Source organism: Pelophylax lessonae, assembly GCF_965119305.1.
Source record: "Pelophylax lessonae genome assembly, chromosome: 3".
Lineage (NCBI taxonomy): Eukaryota > Metazoa > Chordata > Amphibia > Anura > Ranidae > Pelophylax > Pelophylax lessonae.
Window position 1 is genome coordinate 656,317,185 of NC_138770.1, and position 23,320 is coordinate 656,340,504.

A 23,320-nucleotide genomic window follows, 5' to 3' on the forward strand; every position below is an offset into this window, starting at 1 on the left:
CATGGGGCTTCTGTAGCCCAGGTGTGTAAGGCGGCGACTTGGTCGACCGTGCACACTTTCACAAAATTCTACAAAGTAGATGTTCGGGCATCGGCGCATGCTTCCTTTGGCCGCAAGGTTCTTAGTGCGGCTGTTCCCTAGGGTCCCTTGTTGGGGACTCCTGGCTGTTGGGATAAGTTTTGTATCCCCTGGTTTTTGCCTTTTCCTGGGTTGTTGCTCCTGTTGAGCACTTGTTTTTTGCTGTTGCCCAGTTGGTTTCCTTCCTTTGGTAAGGTTCCTTTCTTGATGTGGAAACTGCGTTGCCTTTCGGCGCGGATGTGTTTCCCACCCCTCATGTTTGCACTGCTTTGGGACGTCCCCATATGTGACGAATATGAAGAGGCGGCGACTGTCGGAGGACGTAAGAGAAAACGGAATTTTTGTAAAATCTTACCTGTAAAATTCCTTTCTCTGAGTCCTCCGACAGTCGCCGCCCCCGCCCCTCTTTTGGGGTTTGGTTGTATACTCTACTGCTATTCCACTAAAACTGAGATATGGTTGCAGGAAGTAGGAGGGTATTGACTGAGGGGACCACCCCTTGAGGGTGGGATATGTTGGATATGTTAAAAGCTTTATTAACATATTCTGTTGCCTAGCTACTCCTTCGGAGCAAAGTCTAATACCCATATGTGACGAATATGAAGAGGCGGCGACTGTCGGAGGACTCAGAGAAAGGAATTTTACAGGTAAGATTTTACAAAATTCCGTTTTTTTTAACATTTTCGGCCAATTTGCTTTATGCTACATATGTTTGGTAAAAAAAATCGCAAAAAGCGTATTTTGATTGGTTTGCGCAAAAGTTATCGCGTTTACTAACAAAGGGAAAGATTTTTGTCATTTTTGTTGTTTTTTTTTTTAACGAGTAATGGCGGCGATCTGCGATTATTTTTGCGGTACTGCGACATTGCGGCGGACAGATCGGACCCTTGACTGACATTTTTGACACTTTTGGGGTTACCAGTGACATTTCTACAGTAATCAGTGCTATATATATGCACTGTTACTGTAAAAATACACTGGCAGTGAAGGGGTTAACTTTATTTGAGAGGGAGGGGCTGTGTGTGTCCCTAGGGGCGTGATTCGAACTGTGATTGGCTGTGGCTTGAGGTGTAGTTACACTGATCAACGGTTCTACATAGTAGAACCGTATGATCAGTGTCTCTACACAGGGAGAACTGACAGGCAGCTTGTTTACACAAGCTGCCTGCCTTTCTCCCTCTCCCCCGATCACACGCGCGGGGGGTGCGTGACCGCGCGGGAGCGTGCCGGCGGCGCGCGCTCGCTCCCCAGACCCTCCCAGGCTAGTGACGTACCGATACGTCACTCTGCCTGTGAGAGGCTGACCGCCGCAGTATATGTTCGTGCGGCGGTCGGCAAGCGGTTAAAGTCTGAGGGACAATAAACTTTTTTTAGAAACTGTGGAAATCCCTGGGCTAAGTCATAGTGCTCTGTGAACTCTTTGTCATATATTACATCTCTTATTTTTCCTTGGTAACACAAAGATTGCATACAGTAAGTGAAAAATACAAAAAGAGCAGTTTAAAATAATAAATAGAATAAAAAAATACATGAAATTTACCCAATACCATGATGATCCATACACAATTTTTGCCATTTTTGAACATTTCATTTTAGCCCGTCTTCTACTTTATTATGTTGTTTCTGTTAATTCAGTTTCTAGTGATGTTTTTTTTCTGTTATAATTATAAAAAAAAAAAAAAAATCAAAATTTCAAGTATATCAAGATTGAATAAAAAAATGTAACCTGTTTATGAAAAGTTAAAGCAAGTAATAGCTAGCAAGTGTCCTGTAAGCTGACCTGGATATTTTAACTGCAAGGCTAAGCTTGAAAGGCAAGGCTTAAAATGTAGAAAGAAGAAAGGTGTGTTGAAGGAAACATATAATGTTTTTATATATTTTCTTAATTTATCCATTATGTTTAGTACTAAAAAAAATAATAAATATGATTTAGCAAACATTTAATCATTTAAATATGAAATATTACATATGAATATTTCATGTTTACCACTTTCAGCCAGCAGTTGGCCAGCTTCAGAAAAGCTCCATCTAAAGCTGTATTGTGAATCGACCTGAAAAGTAAGGATTTTTAGATTATACAGCTTGCAGTGTGATTAAATGAAGGTACACAACCCCTCACTGTCTCCTAGTAAATATACTCTTGCTTAGTCAGTTATACCGGGTGCTCCTGGTTGGAAAGCCAAGCATGCTTTGCAAACTGAACGTCATGGATCCACCAGGTATTAAATGTTTAAAAAAAATAGTTAACCAATGTAAAGCTTCAGCTTACAAAGTTTGCAAAAGACAACAAAAACCATTGTATTTTCCCTTGGAATATAACTTAATATGTTAAATTTTAACAAACATTATAATTAAAGTAAAAGGAGTCTCCTATATCTAATGTCCTTAAATGGGCGTTACGCAGTTTTTTTTTTTTTTCTGCCAAGCAAAATTATCACATGACCTCTTGTTCTTGCCTTAGACTGTGGAGTCTTGCGGACCATGCACTGATCGCCCGCTGTAACATGGAGGAAGCAGTACGAAGTGTAGCCTTCAGTCCAGATGGATCTCAGTTAGCGCTAGGGATGAAAGATGGCTCATTCACTGTTCTCAGGGTCAGGTAGGACAAACCAATTACTGGGTTATATAAAAGAAATACGCAAAAAACTGTTATATGTTTTTATTTCATTGATAGATGGATGCACATTTTACTGGATGCATCAGTTGTTAAAAATATTGTGCTGTATATGAAGTATTCATATTTGTATATTGCCCTGCTTTTGACATGCACACAGGCTTTAGGCTCCATTTACACCAATGAGTTTTTTCATGCTTTTTGCAGAAATGCAGGACATTTTTTTTAACATGGGTTCCTATGGAACACGTTGGCATCAATGCATTTTTGTGCCTTGCTTTTTTGGTTCAATAGACTTCAATAGAGAAGCTGCAGAAAAGCATGTACAGTAGTGTGTTTTTACCGCAATTTTGATTTTGCATTTTTAACTCTGCCCAACAACACATTTTCAAAAAAAAAAAAAAAAAAAAGCAAATCGCAGCAAAATCGTGGTTAAAAAAAGCCGTGGCAAGCACAGCAAAAAGCACTACAGAAATTCTCAAAATCAACATACATTGGTGTGAATCGAGCCTTAGGCCCCTTTCACACGAATGGACCAATCGGGTCCGCCTGTCTGTTTTCCAGGCGGACTTGATCGGGCCACCCATTCTACTCTATGGGGAGGCGGATGTCAGTGCATAACACCTGTCTGGCATGCGATCCGACAAGATCCGCTGACAACAGACGGATGGCGATACGTTCGCCATCCGTCCAGCGGGTCCGATCAGATAGGATCAAATGAAAACAGACATGCAGTCGGTTTTCATCTGATCTCCCCATAGAGGAGAGTTGGACTCTGACAGGTTTGTCTCTGCACAGTGAGCGGCGATGGACCTGTCATCTGCCTGCTCAGCGGGGATCAATGGAGTGATCCCCCGCTGAGCTAGCAGAGTCTGTGAAAATGGATCGGCCCCTGTGAAAGGAGCCTTATACACTCAGATGCTGGGTATGAAAGCACTGCAATCTAATGTATAATGTTTTTTTTTTTTTTTTAATGTTATTTCCTTATTTATATTCTAGAAACTTGACCTCCGGAAGGTTTACCCCCCTTCCTGATCATGCCATTTTTTACAATTACAGCATAATTGTGTGGCTGTGTGATGCTATACCAAAATAATTCCCCACAAATAGAGCTTTCTTTAGGTGGTATTAGATCACCTCTGCGATTTTTATTTTGTGCACTATAAACAAAAAGAACGTAAATTTTGAAAAAAAACAATATTTTTAACTTTTTGCTATTAAACATATCCAATAAAAAATGTAAAAAATCTAATTTCTTCATCAATTTAGGCCAATATGTATTCTGCTACATAATTTTGGCAAAAAAAAAAATCCCACTAAGCGTATATTGATTGGTTTGCGCAAAATTTATAACGTCTACAAACTATGTGATGGATTTATGGAGTTTTTATTTTTACTAGTAATGGCGGCGATCAGCGACTTATGTGGGACTGCGATATTATGGAAGACAAAGCGGACACCTAACTGACACTTTTGACACTTTTTTGGGAACCAGTGACACTAATACAGTGATCAGTGCTAAAAATATGCACTGTACTAATGACACTGGCTGGAAAGGGGCATCAGGGGCGATCAAAGTGTAAAATGTGTGCATATCTGGTGTTTTATTGTAGTGGGGGAGGTGCTTTTACTAGTGGAAGGCATGGATCGTTGTTCCTACTTTACAGGGACACAGGATCCATGCCTTCTGTACTGACAAAACTGCAATCTGCCTTGTTTACATAGGCTGATCACTGTTCTGCCTTTGTACAGAAAGATCAGCGGGTGCCAGCGGACATTGAGTCACAGCGGGAGCGAGCCACTGGCGGCACGCACTCGCTCCCCGAGACCCCGGAAGTGCAGGATCACGTATATACTGTATATATGCCATCATGAGCAGCGTGGCCATCCTGTAGCAGTAAATGTGCTATAGGGCAGTCAGAAAGCGGCTAGATTTTTTTTTCAGTGTAGTTCAGTGTAGTGGGGAAGGTGGTTTTACTAGTGGAAGGCATGGATCATTGTTCCTGCTTTACAGGAACACAGGATCCATGCCTTCTGTACTGACAAAAGTGCAATCTGCCTTGTTTACATAGGCAGATCACTGTTCTGCCTGTGTACAGAAACATTAGTGGGTGCAAGCAGACATTGGGTCACAATGGGAGCGAGCCATTGGCGGCGCACACTCGCACCTGATACCCCGGAAATGTAGGATCACTTGTATACTGTATATGCCATCATGCGCAGCGTGGCCATCCTGTAGCAGTAAATGTACTATAGGGCAGTCGGAAAGCGGCTAGATTTTCTTTTTTTTTTAAATGTTATTTCTTTATGTAGGGTCAATAAAATATTGCACAAAAATGATTCATATTTAACACTTGTAGACAGCAGCTGTTAAGCTCTAGGATGGAAATACAGTTTTTCTGCTGATTAATTTATCATTTTCCCTCTTCTGTTTCTGCAAGCAGAGACCATATCATTTGGATTAGCCAGTCTGCAGAGGCAGACAAGAACTGGCGGTGCCAGGCTTTTTTTTTTAAATTAAAGCCCAGCATGCTGCGTAAACCGTTTTGGAGAGACTGTGTAAAAATGTTTGTAAAATAAAGGTTATGGCAAAAAATAATGAAAATAGAAAACATATTAAATGTTTAAACTAAGAAAATGGACCATTAAAAAAAAAAAAAAAAGTTAATTTTGAAATTGATGGCAGCAATATGTCTGAAAAAAGTTGGGACATGGCAACAAAAAGCTGGCAATATAAGTAGTACTAACAAGGAATAACTGGAAGAACATTTTGAAACTAAGGTTAATTGGTAACAGGTCAGTAACATGATTGGGTGTTAAAAGAGAATGTTAGAGTCAGAAGTAATGATGGGCGAAGGCTCACCAATCTATAGAAAGCTGCGGCTAAAACTTGTTGATCAATATCAGAATAATGTTCCTCCTGGGATCACACTTGGCTCCTTCACAGTGGCTCCTTCTGCTGCTCGAATGCTGCATAAAGGGGAAGAGAGGGGAGAAAAGATGCAGCCGTGCACAGCACTGATCTCTTCTCCCCCCTTCTCCTCTTTACATATGAAATGATTGGGGGGGGGCAATGGGAAACAGAAAATGTTTTTTTTTTTCGTTAATGCAACCAATCCAATAAAGTGGTTGTAAACCCTCACATATACCCAGTGAAGTGAACAGTCTCAGATGATACACAGAGATTAAACAAATCCTCCTTCATAGGTTTTACTTGTTTATCTGCAGCCCTCCTCTTCCCTACACCCCTTCAAAAGGGCAGAATCGTGTTAAAATCCTTCTCCATCTGTTAGTATCACAGAGGAGGGGGCGGAGAGGTTGCAGTTAGTGTGTGATTGCTGATTGGAGGAAAGGAAACACCCCCTTCACACAGTAGAACTGTCTTGTGAATATACAAGCTATGATATGTTTTCTATTGTGAACAAAATATGGGTTTATGAGATTTGCAAATCATTGCATTCTGTTTTTATGTCGATTTTACACAGCGTCCCAACGTTTTTGGGAATTGGAGCTGTAATTTTATTATGTTTTTGTCTCAGAGACATGACAGAAGTGGTTCACATTAAGGACAGGAAAGAAGTCATTCATGAAATGAAGTTTTCTCCTGATGGTTCCTATCTCGCTGTGGGTTCCAATGATGGTCTTGTGGACGTGTATGCTGTGGCGCAACGATACAAGAAAATCGGAGAATGTAACAAGTCTTCCAGTTTCATAACTCATCTCGACTGGTCTGTGGACAGCAAATATCTACAAACCAATGATGGAGCCGGAGAAAGATTGTTCTACAAAATGCCATGTAAGTATTAAAACTGTATTTTTTAAGTCCTGTTTATAAATTACTGCAAATTTAGATTTTTTTTTTTTCTGGAATCCATGTTTGAACTTTGTTAGTTGTCCTTTAAAAAAAAAATGTTTCAACACAATTTTCAAATGTAGACTCTTTATTGCAAATTGAAATGCCAAATTTACACAATTCAAAACTGCTGACCCATCTTTATGCAGAAGACAGGTACAGTTCACATTACATTTGCTCAGAACTGGAGTTTAATTTGGTTTAGGAGCATTATTCATGATGAACATTGCATATAGTAGGCAAGAAGGTAAGGAGGTATTGCATAAGAGTTCAACCAATCTATCTCCTATGGCTGAGGCACAGGCACACCATAAAAACACAGTCTATTTTGAATATGGCTGCAGTGAAGTGTAGGCTTTAGAAGAACTTGGTCTCACTTATACTAGAATAAGGGCCCTTTCACACGGGCGTTCCGCATGTCCGTATATCATCCTATTTCTTTGCGGATGATATACGGACATAATGCATGTCAATGGCATTGCGGATGTCAGCGGATGACCATCCGCTGACATCCGATTTTCGTCCTTTCAGTTCTGTTCCGTTGTTTGGAACGGAACAGAACCCTATTTTTGTTCCATTTAAAAAACGGAACGGATGCAAAATCGGATGTCAGCGGTGTCATCCGCTGACATCCGCAATGCCCATAGACATACATTATGTCCGTATATCATCCGCAAACGGATGGGATGATATGCGGACATACGGAGCGGATGACACAAGCGTCATCCGCTCCGTGAAAAAAAAAAAAAAAAAGTGCCGGAGCGGATCGCAATGCGGTCCGCTCCTGTGAAAGAGCCTCTTTCACACCTGACTCCCACAATCTTTCCTTGCTATGAAAGCAGTCAAACAGCATGGAGACAGGCATGTGTAGAGCAGGCATTAAACCTGAAAAGGATGAGATATATACTATGTGGTATATATCCTCGCGCCTCTGGAAGGTATGGGATATAATAAATAAATAAATAAATAGAATAATTTATTAATTCTTCATTAAACCTGAAACCTAAGCTTTGCTTTCACAAATCTGATGGTGGAAGGGATGAGAGGGCTTCATTTACACCTCCTGAGAGGACAAGGAGTGGCACTGATGCCTGTAGTAGATCCAGAAGCAGCTTATGGTCTGGAGATGATCTAAACATTGCTTCAGTAAAGGCATGGAGCAGATCAGATTTGTGTAGAGCAGTGTTTCTCAACCGCTTTACCCTGGGGGAACCCTTGGCAAAAAGTTTTAGATCTTGGGGAACCCCTAAAAAATTTTTTCGCATAACATTGGATCTGATCAGGGAGCTAAAGATATAACCACAATTATTGTAGAAATAGCATTAAATAATAGAATAAATATTAGAATGGGGCCTTGCTGAGCGTGAACAAAACTTCCAAATATTGTGATTCATAAATAAGGCAGCAGACTACGGGGACAGTTAAGCCTTGTTCACAACATATATGCATAGGAATTGATGGAAGATGGTGCAGATTTGACCTGCATAGGATACTTTGGTCTTGTTCACACCATGTGTAGAGACATGCATTTTCCTAATGTAGGTCTCTGCAAGGACATAAAGAAAACAATTGATTTCTATGTGCCCTGTTCACACCACATCATTGGTGTCATTTGAGTATCTTTATCTGCAGAGCAATGCATACATGTTATATATTTCTGTGCAGAAAAAAATGCACGTACATGATACCAATGTTGTTTTTAATGTGAACTGACAGTGAGTACTGTCAATGCGCATTGATACCTGGTGCCTCCTCTATAGTTCCAGCTCCTGTGAACTCAGAGGGTGGTGCCAGGAGGAGTGCTGAGAGTGGGAGCATGTGGCAGAATGATGGAGGAGGCGAGATACTGTGCATGGTAGCTGCTGAATGCAGATTGCAGACGGGGTAACAGAGAGTAGGAGCATACAGCTGGATCAGGCTGAATGTACAGTAGCCGGAGATGAGACCATAATAGCATTATGTACAATTATGGCATACCATAAAGCTATTATGATCTCACCCCCTGCTACATTTAGCCTGATCCAGCTGTGTACACCTATTCTCTGGAGTCTGCTATACACAGGATGTCGCCTCTTGTTCTCTGCTCCTCTCCCTCCCTCCACAGTCTGCATTCACCCCTCCTGTACTCAGGATCTCACCTTCCAATCCAGCCATGTGCTCCTTTTCTCTGCTCCCCCTCCACAGTGTGCATCACTACTACCATTCAGACAGGATATCCCCTCCTAATCCAGCCACTTGCTACCACTCTGTACTCCCCGCCTCCATAGTCTTCATTCGCTGCTCCCACTCTGTGCTACCCGGCTCTATAGTCTTCATTCACAGCTCCCACTCTGTGCTCCCCTCCTTCATGGTCTAAATTTAGAGCTCCCGCTCTCTACATTCCTCCCGGCTCCGACCTCTGAATTTTCCGAGCCGGAGCTACAGAGAGGTGATCGGTATCAATGAGCGCTGACAGTACTTACTGTCAGCATGCATTGGGAACACTGGAAACAATATTGGGTGGATATACATAATGGTGGAATTCCTGGGAACTTCTCATGGAACCCCAGTTGAGAAACACTGGTGTAGAGAGTTGATTTGCAGATTGACCACAAGAACAAACAAGAACAGGGGATGGAATAGTAGATGAGCAGGGGTTAGTAATAGTAAAGTTATCAATTCAGAGAGCAGAGCTAATTTCAGGTCAAAGTGAGATCAGACTGCCAGGAAAGGTACTAGGACAGCAGGCATAGATATTGTCAGGAACACAGTCCAGGGTCAGCAACAGGAAGTATAGGTTCAAGAGGTGTCCGAAGACACAATGTCACAGGGATAGCTGATGATCACTAAGGAACTTTTCCAGGCAATGCTAAGGTTTGAGTAGACTGCTTGACGCCAAATCCAGTGAAGAATGTTCACGCGTGCATGAGCACAAATGCGCATGCAACCCTTGATCCAGAGCATTAAGCCAAACTGGACTCAATGAAGTTGCCTTCTTCCCTTAATGCATTCTGGTGCCATCTCTTCTCTAGGTAAGTGACCCGCACCCACGTAAGGTAAAAAAAAAATCCTGATTCATCAGACCAGGCCTCCTTCTTCCATTACTTTGTGGTCCAGTTCTTTGCTAACATGTCCATTGTTTGCATTGACTGGTCTTCAGCTATGCAGCCTCACAGGCAACAAACTGTGATGCACTCTGTGTTGATACCTTTCTATAAGAACCACTATTAACTTTTTCAGCAGTTTGAGCTACAGTAACTCTTCTATTGGATAGGACTACACAAGCCAGCCTTGGCTTCCCACATGCATCAATGAGCCTTGGCCACCTGTGACCCTGTTGCCGGTTCTCTTTCCTTCAACCTCTTTTGGTAGGTCCTGACCACTACAGGCTGGGAACATCCCAGAAAAGCTGCAGTTTTGGAGTTGGTCTGATCCATTCGTCAAGCCATTACAATTTGGCCCTTGTCAAAATCACTCAAATCATTACACTTGCCAATTTTTTGACCTTTCAACACATCAACTTCAGTGACAACATGTTAATTTGCTGCCCACCCACTTCCAGGTGCTATTGTAACAAGATAATCAATGTTATTCACTTTACCTGTCAGTGGTCATATTGTTATGGCTGAACGATGTACAGTCAGTAGGGATGCGGTCCAATTATAACTTGGAAGTTTATGGGTATATTTAAATAATTGCAGTCTGTGTCTCTGTTCTTCTAGATTACTGTCTTAGTGACCACAATTACAGCAATTAAAAGTGGAGTTTGGATTTAATTACAATTGCATATTAAATATTCTCTGGGATTACAGAAATAATTATATACATTATTAAAACATGTATTTCTGTGTTGCAGCTGGTAAGCATCTGACAAACAAGGATGAGATCAAAGGGATTCACTGGTTCTCATGGACTTGTGTAGTTGGACCAGAAGTCAGTGGAATATGGCCAAAGTACACAGACCTTACAGACATCAACTCAGTGGATGCCAATTTCAACAACTCAGCTTTGGTGACAGGAGATGACTTTGGACTGGTGAAATTATTCAGATTCCCAAGTTTAAAAAAAGGTTTGTGACCTTTCTGATACCTGATGAATGAAGTGATAAAACTAGCACTAAGAATAATTTGGATAATGCAGATTCTAGTGCCGTGTAAGACTAGGTAATGTGTGGGGGTGCCGGGTAGGGCCGTCTTTAATGCATGGCAAAAGGGTCAGCTGCCCCAGCCATTGTTGTGGGGGAACTACCGGGGTCATAAGCCGAGCCCTGGTGGTCCTCCACTGTGGCAGGGCCCGCTGTCTGAACATAGTATACTCAAGTCACTGCCGCACATTGCCGCTCATCCAGCCTATTCGTGACTGCCCACCAAGTGAGTTCACAGGTGCAGGAAGATTGGGCATGGCTGTCGGGGGGTGGAAACTAGAGGTCAGCTGACCAGTGAAGGGGGAGGAGCTGGAGGAGGTCTCCAGTATGTGAGGAGACTCCATCTCGTGATCTCGAGATAGGTGTCACTACAGACGTGGAGGGAGCCGGAGAGATAAGGAGGGGGAACCGAGTCGACAAATGAGTGCCACTGATGACTGATCCCATCTCCACTCACAACTGCCATTGAACCTAATCCCCCCAGCACTGCCTTTGATCAACCCCCCAAGCTCTGCCACTGGTCCCATCCCTCCCCAGCACTGCCACTCATCCTATCCCCTCCACCCCCTCCCCAGTACTGCCACTGAGCACACCCTCCCCCTCCAGCCCCAGCAACCAATTAGTGAGTGGTAATGATGTGCAATGAGCTCTATCAACCAATTAGTAAGCGGTAATATTGTGCAGTAACCTCTATCAACCAAATAGTGAGTGGTAATAATGTGTAGGTACTTCTAGCAACCAATCAGTGAACAGTAATATTGTGCAGTAACCTCTAGCAACCAATATGTGAGCGATAATGATGTGCAATAACCTCTAGCAATCAATTAGTGAGCAGTAATGATGTGCCGTAACTTCTAGCAACTAATAGAAATGACTGCCTGATCTGCTGCAGTAAACTGATTTTGAGTCTAGCTGCTATTTATTGTATGTCTCAAAGCAGGTGGAGAGCGAAATTACATAGGGGGGGCAGGCCAAGAAAATGTTTGGCCGGGGTCCGACCAATATTAAAGACGGCCCTGATGGCTGGGGCTACTGTACATTATTACTGTGCACAGGGAGATTTTGGTGAAAATGGCACACTTCATCCCACCTCATAAGGATGCCATCGGCATCAGAGGGTGGCCAATGGCAGACATGATCAGAGCATACACTGGCAGCAAATCTGCTCTACAAACAGGAGCAGTCATATTTGTTTATCACCTATGAAGAGTGGTGAGGGAAGCCATTGGATAAGATTTCCCCAAATACAGTATATGATTGTTTCTGTTCTTTGGCAAATATTGGCTGGTGTCTCTCAAGCCCCTTTAGCAATATACCTGACTTGGCCTCTCTGAGGGGATCCTATTCACCTTCTATTTTAAAATGATTTTGTTGTGCTGTGAAGAATAACAGGATGCAGGATGCATGGTATCAGAACAAACAGGGAGATGTAACTCCGCATATGGTGGTTCTTCAGTAAGCCACAGCTGGCTCCTGTATTTAAGATGGTGGTGATGGGGATCCGCAGCGATAAGAAAAACCCAGTGCTAGACCCCAGGCATTGGCAAGTACTTCTTTTATATAAAAAAAAATACCTTACTGTCACATATGAATTAAAAAACGATGAGAGAGTCATGCTGTGCAGGTTACTATAAAACTATATAGCACACTTAAAGTGTAACTCCAGCTTTGTTAAAAAAATAACAATCCTGTATAGGTGGTATATGGTATACAATACAAGGTTTTTAGTGTTGTTGCAGATTCATACAGTACCTTTTTGGTGTAGTTGTTTGTTTTACCATATTTTTTTTCAGATTCCTGAATGGGAGGGTCATACTTCATTACAACCACCCGAGCAAATCTTAGTGTTCTCATTAGGAAAGTTGCATTGTCTGCATCCCTTTAAAACAGCCTTTCTCAAAATTTTTACTAAGGAGAAACCCTTGAACTAATTTTCAGGTCTTGAGGAATCTCTGCTAAAACCAAATCGTTGGGGGTTACTCCCTCTAGTGGTGGTCAGAATCCCACTTTACAGACAGCTGAAAAGATCATCAGTGTCATGCAGATGGATCTGCCAAGTGTCTGCTCGAGATGCAGACTCAATGTCCGCCGGCACCCGCTTATTATCCAGCACAGAGGAAGAATGGTGATCTGCCTATGTGAACAAGGCAGATCACCGTTTTTTCAGTAGGGAAGGCATGGATTCTGTGTTCATGCAAAGCAGGGACATGGATCCATGTTTTCCCTAGTAAAAGCACCTCCCACAGTAAAGGAAAAGGAATTGGCAGCACTCCAGGTTGAGTCAAAATCCAGATTTATTGACTGGACATCCAAATATGACAATCGTGACAAGGTAGACGCGTTTCACACACTGACTGTGTGCTTAATCATTTGGTAATGATTAAGCACACAGTCAGTGTGTGAAACGCGTCTACCTTGTCACGATTGTCATATTTGGATGTCCAGTCAATAAATCTGGATTTTGACTCAACCTGGAGTGCTGCCAATTCCTTTTCCTTTATCAAGTTTCCACGGAGGCGAGCCGGGGCATGCACCGGTGTGAGTCATCAGGCAATTACACCACCTTGAGCAGTGAGTTCTTGTCTCTTCACCTCCCACAGTACACAGACACTGGTAAGGCACACAGTTAACCCTTTGATCGCCCCTGATGTTTAACTCCTTCCCAGCCAGTGTCATTAGTACAGTGACAGTGCATATTTATAGTAATGATCACTGTATTAGTGTCACTGGTCCCCAAAAAAGTGTTAGTGTCTGACTGTCTGCCGCAATATCGCAGTCCCGCTATTAGTCGCTGATCACTGCCATTACTAGTAAAAAACAAATAAATAAAAATATCCCATAGTTTGTAGATGCTATAACCTTTGCGCAAACCAATCAATACACACTTATTGGAATTTTTTTACCAAAATATGTAGCAGAATACAAATTGGCTTAAATTTATGAAGAAACAACGGAATATTATCATATACTTACTGTAATTTTCCTTTCCTAATGGACTCCATGGTTGCCTATGTGTGGGTTAACCCCGCCTCCTCTTCTAGGCTATAGGACCCTACTCTCATAAATTAGAGCTCCTGGACAGCGAATGTGTTCCATATCTAGCCGTATCTTAGACCAGAGGGTGGGAACTCCTGCTGGGTGACCCTCTTTTTCCCCAGAGAGTGAAGTAGGAACAAGAACAAGCTCTTACACAAGTTCTTGCAAGAGCTTAGTGATTATATCCAAGGGAGTATGAAGGACATAGCAATCCCTTGTAGAATATTCCCCCAATGAGAGACAGGACTCTAGATTGAGGGTGAAGTATATCTCTTTATTGAACAAGAAATATACTTTTATACAGTTTTCCCCACAAGGTTACCGCCCAGGTGGACCTTGTTGGGGACAGGACATGACATTCACAATCCAAAAGGAACAGGGTTTTGCACTCAGTCATTCCTATACAGTGTACACAATCCCTCCCCTCTGGCTGAATACATTATCTTATGCAGATGAAAGTGTGTACAGGAACAGAATTAAACCTAAACTAATTATCTGGCCATCTGGGCAGAACAATGTGAAGTCTTTAGCATTAGACAATGGGACAGCACAATCCACATTCCCTCCTAATACACAACAATAGGACAAGAATGCTAATGACAGTCTGTGTGTCTCTCTCACATTGAAACTGGAATACACATTCTCAATACACAAACCATAGGAAAAACCTGTCTGACATTGAGGGATATGTAATACACACATTATTTAGGAATTACAGATTTCTTGGCAATGGGAATAAATCTTCATATTTCTATATGAAGATATTGCTGTCAAATATTGCTGTCCCATCTGAAGCAATTCAAACCATTAAGTATCTGCTCCTCACCTCCAGTGACGGTGAATACCGTCACATATATGATAGGAAATGTTTTGTTTTCCTGACAGATTCCATAGCAGCCTACATGTGGGAAATAACTAGCCAATGCCACATGGGTGGGAATTCTGAACAAAGAAAATTTTAATTCACACTGTCAACAGACAAAATTCTCAGACCAAAACTGACAGAGGAAAAGGACGCCGGCTCTACACAGTAGTGGGCCATAAAGGTGTTAATGGATGACCAAGAGGCCGCCTTACAGATGACTTCTGGTGCCACGTGACGCAAGGCTGCCCAGGACATCGAGATGCTCCTCGTTGAGTCAGCTGTCACCGCCTACGGAGGAGCCAAGTCCTTCGCCTTATAGGCCTGTTGAATAGCCAGAATTATCCGGGCCGCTTTGGTTCTAGACGAGGCACTCTTTCCTCTATTTTCGCCAGAGAAAAGGATGAAGAGCTGATCTGATTGTCTAAAGGGTGCTGTAGCCCGAAGGTAGTCTTTGCCCACATCCAAGGTTTGAGGCTCCGCCACTTCTGGGCCCGGAAAGAAGGAAGAATGATCTCCTGGTTTTCATGGAAGATCAAAGTGACTTTAGGATTTGAGTTGAGCGTGGGTATAAGAACTACCCAATCTGGGAAGAAGGTAAGAAATGGCTCCTTGTATCCCAGGGCTTCGATCTCTGAGACTCTCTTAGCGGAGGTGATCGACACCAGGAAGGCAGCCTTGATGGAAAGGTTCCTGACAGACATGGAGTTGACTGTTACAGGACTGGATTCAGAGAGAGCATCGAAAACGAGCGGAAGATCCCATTTAGGAAATCTCTGTCTCCTCTGAGGTCCGAGTCTAACTGCGCCCTTGAAAAATTGCTGAACAAGTGGATGACTAGCCCGGGAGACACTGGTTAAAGCTGACTAGGCTGAGACTTAAACGCTAAGCATGCCTACTGACAGAGCCAGGTCTAGACCCAATTGAAGGTATGCCAAGATTTCCTGAACTCCAGGGTTCATGAATGACTTCCAGATGGAGGACGTGAACTCTGTGAACCGGGCCCAAACTCTTTTATAGACTGTGTTTGTGCTTGGTCTTCTGGAACTCATAAGGGTGGGGAATGACCCCAGGGGGACAGCCAAGGGCTTTCAACCCCAACTTATAAAAAACAGACTCTGCCAAATACAGCTGCGCCAGGCATGGGTGCAGCAATGCCCCCTGCGAAAAAAGGTCTGGCCAGGGGGGAAGCGGAACCAGATTCCGATTACTGAGCTGCAGTAGAAATGGAAACCATGGCCTGTTTGGTCAGTATGGAAGCCACCACAACTACCTTGACGGCCTCTGCTTGGAGTCACTGCAGGAATCTGAGGATGATTGGATCGGGGGAAAGGCTTACACTCTGTCATACTTCCACCAATCCATCAGGACATCTATCCCGAAGGCTTGGTGACACCGGCTCCGATGTGTTGTATTTCCTCAACTTGTAATTGCAGGGGGAGGCGAACTGGTCGACCTTGGGGCAGACCTCCAGAGACAAGATTCACCTCAACGTCTCCGTGTAGAGGGACCACTTGTTGTGGTTCAGCTGTACTCTGGAGAGGAAATCCGCCTGAGCAGTCTGAATCCCGGGAATATAGACTGCCGATATATCGCCTAGATGAGTTTGGGCCCATGCCATGATAGGATCCAGTTCCCGCAAGAGGGAAAGACTCTGAGTCCCGCCTTGCCTCTTCACATAGGACACCGCTGTAGTGTTGTCCATCCTGAGCAACACAGACTTCCCTTCCATCAGATGGCGGAAGGCTTTGAGAGCAAGGAAGGCGGCTCGAAGCTCCAGGATGTACGAGACTGGCGTGTGAGGTTGTGAGGCCCACCTGCCTTGGGCTACCTCTGACATCCAGTGAGCTCCCCACACTGAATTGCTGGCATCCATTGTGATGATGGTCCAAGAGATGGGGATGATGGAATGACACCTGAGCAGGTTCTTGCGCTGGAGTCACCAGAGACGACTGACCCTCATGCTCGAGGAAATGAAAATGAGTTGATTGTGTTTCTCTGAATCCCATTGTTGGAGAAAACCTCTTTGAAAAGGAAGCATCCTCCAGAGGGCTCATTTGACCATGGGGGCCATGGAGACCATTGTGCTGACAATTCTGAGGCACTGAGAGGCATTTAGGTGTGAGGAGGAAGGGGCTGGAAGGATTCTTTCCCGGATTACCGGGATTTTCCCCAAGGGTAAGGAGATCATACCCCTGACCGTGTCGAACTGAGCCCTCAAGTAGATCAGATGCTGTGCAGGCTCTAGATGGCTCCTTTCCAGATTTAGTAACCATCCAAACTCCAAGAGTGTTGAGACAACCTGGCCCCTCTGGACTAGCAGCTGATCCCTGTCCTGAGACAGAGAAAGAATGAGGTAGTCGAGATAGTGATGTAAGCATATACCCTTTGTCCTGATGAGAGCTACCACTGCCAAAAGGACCTTTGAGAAGACCCTTGGGGATGTTGAGAGATCGAGATAGAAAGGGAGGCAGGTGAACTGAAGATGCCGATGTCCGATTAAGAACCAGGGATATCTGTGAAATTCTTCTGCAATGGGCACATGGAAATAGGCATCCTTTAGGTCTATTGAGACCAACCAGTCATCTGATAGCACAGCCTTTTGAATGGTAATTAAGGTTTACATCTTGAATCTCCCATTCTTGATAAACTTGTTTAAGTATGTGAGATCTATAACAGGTCTCCAAGAACCGTTCTTCTTTAGAACTAGGAAGAGGAGCAAGTACATTACATGAAACTCCTCCTGTTGCGGAACTGGTACCACTGCACCCTGAGCTACCAGAGTGTCTACATAGGAGAGCAGAATCAGCCTTTTTCCTTCTGGCAAGAGGGTAGGAACGAATCTGAGAAGAGGGTCTTTGGCGAAGGACCATGTGTGACCTGAGGAGACCATCTTGATAGTCCAAAAATATGAGATTGAGGCCGCCCGCAAATGCCGAAAGTGGAGCAGGCACGTCCCCACCTGACATGTCTGAGTGGGCCCAATCTCAAAAAGATTTAGTGGCCTCCCGCCCACTGGGAGTCAAGTTCTTAGTAGACCTCAGAGAGGATGACTGGCCTCTTCTCCAGTTCCTCCTGAAGTCCTGTCCTAGCCTGTAGAAGCGAGCCTCTCTTGCCTGGTCTGAATTTTGCCTTCTTGGTTGAGGTCTCTTCCGGCCGAACAGACGTTTATCTTGGGATAGGAAGTCCAACTTCCCGCCAGTGGCCCGCGCTATGGCGCTGTCCAGTTTATTTCCATACAGAGAGGACCCCTCAAAGGGAATCCTACACCAGGCTTGTTTATAAGCCTGATCGGCAAGCCAAGAGTGAAGCTACAGAGCTTGCTTAACCATCACAGAAGAAAGCATAGCCTGGGCCAGGACGTCGATAGAGGCTTCGCCCAAGAAAACTGACACCAACTTTAGTTCTTGGAGGGGAGAATGCCAGGGCCAGGGCAGGTTTGCAGGCTGCACCTACCATAACATAGACCCTCTTGAGATCTAAGTCTATTTTCCTGTCGAGACAGTCCTTGAAGGAGACTGTTGTCCAGGGGAAGGGTGACGTGCTTTGCCAGCCTCGTTACTGCAGCGTCTAATAAAGAGGCAGACTCCAGATGCCTCGCATCCTCCTCTTTGAAAGGATAAATCTTTGCCAGCTTAGAGGAAAGGGAGGTCTTGTCCCCTTTGCTCCATTCATCAATGATGATGTCTTTCATTTTCTTGAGGAACGGGAAGTTGGGGCGTTCCTTCCCCAGGTGCTTAAAGAATTTTCTTTACTTCACTTGGGGTGTCACTGGTTCTTACCACTTCAGAGCCTTCTTGATAGCTTTGATCAGAGGTGAAACTAACGCAAAGTCGAAGCTCCCCCGAGGCTTCATCCCCTTCAGTGTCACTCTTCGAGGATCTCCAAGATGTGTAGCTCGGCTAAGAGGGGCCTGGAACCTTATGTGCATCTCCAACGGTAGAGTCGGTAGTATATTGGCTCCCTGTTATGGTAGTGCCCCATGCTTTTAGGGACTGATGTACCATTCGTCTTGCCAGAGACTCCATCTTATAGTTGTCAGCCTCTCTCTCTCCGGCTGCGCAAGCAAAGCATGGCTCACAGAGGGCTTTGTCCTCCGGGACATGGGTCCCGCATTTCCAACAAGCTCTCTGAGCCAGGCGGCTATCGTGGTGGTGAGTGTGGTGTCTGGAGGAGGAATTAGAGCATCTCCTCGGATGCCTGCTTCCAGTTGGAGACTTGTGGCATCTAGATCTCGATGACGAGTGACAATGCGGCCTGGCAGGGTCTCTTTCCTGATGCGTAGAGCAGACCTGTGATCAGACCTAGAAGAACTTTGGGGGAGAACAGAAAAGCGAGAAAAAAGATTAACAGAATACAGACCAAGGGGCACTCCAGACCAGCCAAGGTGGAAAAGGAGACCAGCACCCACCTATTTCGAGAGGGCTGGCCACAAGAGGGTGGTGACGCCATGTCCATCGCTGAACAGCAATGTCACCTGAAAACTGGAGGAAGGCCCCCTTACCCATGCCTCCCCTTCAGATGTACTTGAGGAAAGAGGCACAATGCTTGGGGAAGCTGTCACAGTGCCTACAGGACTCCCCAAGGGGGCTGGGGCTGACAACTGCTTTAAAATCCCCACCAGCGTGGCGTCACAGGCCGTGCAGGCGCTGTAGCAGCCGCGATCGCCTGAGCCGAGCAACCATGCATGAGCGAACTGAGCCAAGCCTGCGGACGTGGCAATGCGCATGTGCAGATCCAAGCCTCGTCTTGCTAGCGGCCCTGCGCATGGGCCATAGCAGCCCTGTTGGCTGAACCAGGAAGAAATGGCTGCTTGGAATGCAGATGCACTCCAGCCGCCAAGAGAGGCCGAAATACCACTAGAGCCAGTGAGAAAATGTAGGCAATGTCCTGTAGGCAATGCGACAACAAAGAACACTGCCATGGAATGAGGCCAGAAATCTTCAGACCCTGCCAGGGCTTTGCAGACTGCAGCATCTATACTGCGGAAACACACCACGCAGAGCCGAAGGGATGCCATTGCCACTCACCCGCCCATGGCTGGGTCCCGGGTAGCACAGACACCGAGATGAAAGCCTGGAGTGAACCCGCTTGCAAGGGCTGAACACCAGCAGGACGCTAATCTTCCTCAGGTAGGATGTCAAACAGGATCCCAAGAGGAGAAAAAAAATGGAACACATTTGCTGTCCAGGAGCTGTAATTTATTGGAGTAGGGTCCTATAGCCTAGTTGAGGAGGCGGGGTTAACCCACATGTAGGCTGCCAAGGAGTCTGTCAGGAAAAGGTTTTTTAAAATTTTTTTTTATTGGATATGTTTTATAACATAATGTAAAACATGTTTTTTTTTGTTTTTTTTTTTTTTCCCAAAGTTGTCAGTCTTTTTTGTTTATATCGCAAAAAATAAAAAATCGCAGAGGTGATCAAATACCAAAAAAAGAAAGCTCTATTCGTGGGAAAAAAGGACATATATTTGATTTGGGTACGGTGTTGCATGACTACGCAGTTGTCAGTTAAAATCTTCCGGAGGTCAAGTGGTTAATAAAAATTGAGTTTTCCTTTTAATGGGCTTTTTTTTTTTTCTTTACTTTTTTTTTTTGAAAACTTGTGAAACCTCCAGTGGTTTTCAGAAAGTTCAGGGTTAAGTTACCCAAGTGTGCAGTAAGGGCCCTTTCACACGGGTTGTCCGATCAGGTCTACCTGAAAAACTGGCAGGCGGACCTGATAGGACAGCCCGTGTGAAAGGGCCCTTGTTGCACACTTGGCTAACTTAACCCTGAACTTTCTGAAAACCACTGGGTCGTTTGGCAAAATCAGGGGTGCAGCCAGTTCAGAGTCTAGAATATATATAGAAGGGTTTTTGCCACCAATAAATGCCGAAGCTGTAACGGATCTTGTTCGGATCGTAAGAGGGAAAAAGTATACTTCTGTACATCTTTGCATGAAGTTGCTAGGGAAGATGGTTTCTTCTTTCGAAGCAGTTCCCTATGCCCAATTCCATGCCAGACCATTACAAAACAACGTTCTGTCAGCCTGGAGCAAAAAATCCAGGCCCTAGATTGTCGTATGTCTCTGTCACCAAGGGTGCGTCAGAGTCTCTGTTGGTAGTTGGTAACCAGGAATTTGGAGATAGGGAATTCTCTTCTTCTTTTTTGTTTTATCACGTTATTTTTATTAACATTTTTTAAATTCATACAAACACATTTAATTTTATAGAACAACACATAAACACAATCTCATGTACATAATAAGGAGGTTAACCCCCCTCCTCCATCCCCAAATAATATCATAAAGAAGAAGAGAAAAAAAAAACACAACCCCACAAACCCTCTCTGTCCCCACTCCTCCCCCTCCTCAATTCGTAGAGATTTCCAATTTATCCACCTATTTTTTCCATATTTTAACAAACTTTTTGGACAACCTCTATGCAGAAAGGTCAGTTGCTCTTTAAGTATATTCTTCTTAAATTGTGTTATCCACCCCTCAACTGTTGAGGGTTGTTGGTGCCAGCCATTTTTGTGCAATAGGTTTACTGGCAAGAAAAAGAGACCGAACTATCGGGATCAAAGTATTTTCCGCAATCCTATTTCTATCCAATATAGATAGAAAACATAATCCAGGTCCCACTAACGGCCACCCCACACACCAAAATAATATTGGAGATAACTCCATGCCAATGAAGTGTCCCGCCATCGCCACTTGAATAACTTTTCCGGGGTGTGATAAGATCTATGCAATATAAATAATTGGTTTGACTGTGTGTAGGAGATAGTGAAACCAAGGGCAATATTTAAAGAGCCTCCACCCATTCGTCTCTGATATAGGCCCAATATCCTCTACCCACTTTGCTTTTGCTGGTATATCCACTGTTTCTTGGAGTTTGTTCTGTAGTAACATATGTATATAATTGTGATATAAGTCCTTTTTTACCTCCCCTTCTGGACAAAAGCAAAATTATTTGAGAGCTATTAAATATCAAGACTTGTGTTCGAGCCTCTTTCTGTACGACATGTCTAAGTTGCAAATATTGAAAGAATCTCTGACTCGGGATCCCATATTCCCCACTCAGTTATAAAAAAGATTTAAATTCATCGCAGTGGAATAACTCCTGAACATAAAGTACTCCCCTTGCCTTCCAAAATTCAGAACCCTCAAACCTCTGAAGTTCTGGATATCTCGTTATTCCACAACAGAGTAACTGAGAGATATCCAGAATTCTCTTCTACCAGTGGTCTGGAAGGTGGTGATTACAATTTTGGTGACCACAAAGTCTCTCCGGCTGGGGAGCAGTTCTGGAGGAAGCCACTGTCCTAGGGAAATGGTCCTGGTTAGAAAAGAGCTTGCCCATCAATATCCTGGAAATTCAAGCAGTTTGTTTTAGTCTAAGGTTCTGGACTACCAGACTATGGGGGGTTGCCTCATCAGGGTTCATTCCAACAATGCCATGGCTGTGGCCTACATCAACCATCAGGGGGGTACCAAGAGTCAGTTAGCCCAGAAGGAGGTGGGTCACATCCTATCCTGGTCGGAGAGATTTTTACCATGCCTGTCGGGAGTATTTATTCTGGGAATAGAGAACTGGCAGGTGGACTTTCTGAGTCACCAGCAGATATGTTTCCAGGGGAATGGTCTCTACATCCTGAGATCTTTGCATTGATTTGTCAACGCTGGGGGGTTCCAGGCATAGATCTGTTGGCATCCAGGTTCAACAACAAGTTGGACAGATTTGTGTCCAGGACCAGGGATCAGCTTGCAGTTGGAGTGGATGACTCCCTGGGATCTGTTCTCCCTGATTTATGCCTTTCCCCAGGTCCAACTGTTGCCACGACTTCTGCATAGGATTCAGGAAGAAGGGAGGCCAGTAATCCTGATGGCTCCAGCTTGGCCCAGGAGGACTTGGTAAGCGCAAATTGTAAGGTTGGCCATGGGTCCTCCCACTAAGTCCGGACCTGCTTTCTCAGGGTCCGATATTCCACCCTGCTTTACAGTCTCTAAATTTGATGGTTTGGCTATTGAAGCCAAGATTTTGAGGGAGCAGGGTATATCTGGTCCTGCAGACTCTACCATGATAAACGCTAGGAAACCAGTCTCTAGGAACATTTATTACAGGTCTAGAAGTCTTATATTTCCTGGTGTGAAGCCAGTAAGTGGCATCCCCGTAAATATATCATCGGGAGAATTCTAGCTTTTTTGCAAGTTGGGTTAGAAATGAAGCTGGCCTTAGGCACAATTAAGAGTCAAATTTCAGCCTTATCGGTCTTCTTTCAAAGACTGATTGTTTGGCATTCTTTGGTTCGAGCCTTTATACAAGGGGTGCTTCATATACTTCCGCCAGTTAGGCCACCCTTGTGTCCTTGGGATTTCAATTTAGTTCTGGCGATCCTACAGAAACAACCCTTTTAGCCCATTCGGGATATTCCTCTGGTTCTTCTGACAAGAAAGTTAGTATTTTCGGTTGCAGTAACATCAGCTAGAAGGGTGTCAGAATCAACGGATCTTTCTTGTAAAGAGCCATTTTTGATCTTACACCAAGATAGGGTGATTCTGTGTCCACACCCAGGGGATTTTGCCCAAGGTGGTGTCCGGTTTTCGTTTGAATAAGGACACCACACTGCCTTCCTTCTTTCTAAATCCTCAAACATCAGAGGAAAAGTTGTTACATTCTCTTGATGTAGTACATGCATTCAGAGTCTATTTGAAAATGTCAGCTCAGATTCGGAAGATTGAGTCTTTGTTTGTGCTACCAGAAGGGCCCAGA

General features: G+C 44.1%; 1 protein-coding gene across 6 annotated transcripts in view; it reads left to right on the top strand.

Annotated features, from left to right (window-relative positions):
- The window catches only part of EML6 (EMAP like 6), a 321,021-nt gene that overhangs the window by 128,132 nt on the left and 169,569 nt on the right, over positions 1-23,320 (top strand). For all 6 annotated transcript variants that reach the window (XM_082249282.1, XM_082249283.1, XM_082249284.1 and 3 more), the window contains exons 8-10: positions 2,540-2,677; positions 6,232-6,488; positions 10,381-10,593. In XM_082249282.1, coding sequence (XP_082105408.1) covers positions 2,540-2,677; positions 6,232-6,488; positions 10,381-10,593 — 608 coding nt within the window. The remainder of the gene's footprint in view (positions 1-2,539; positions 2,678-6,231; positions 6,489-10,380; positions 10,594-23,320) is intronic.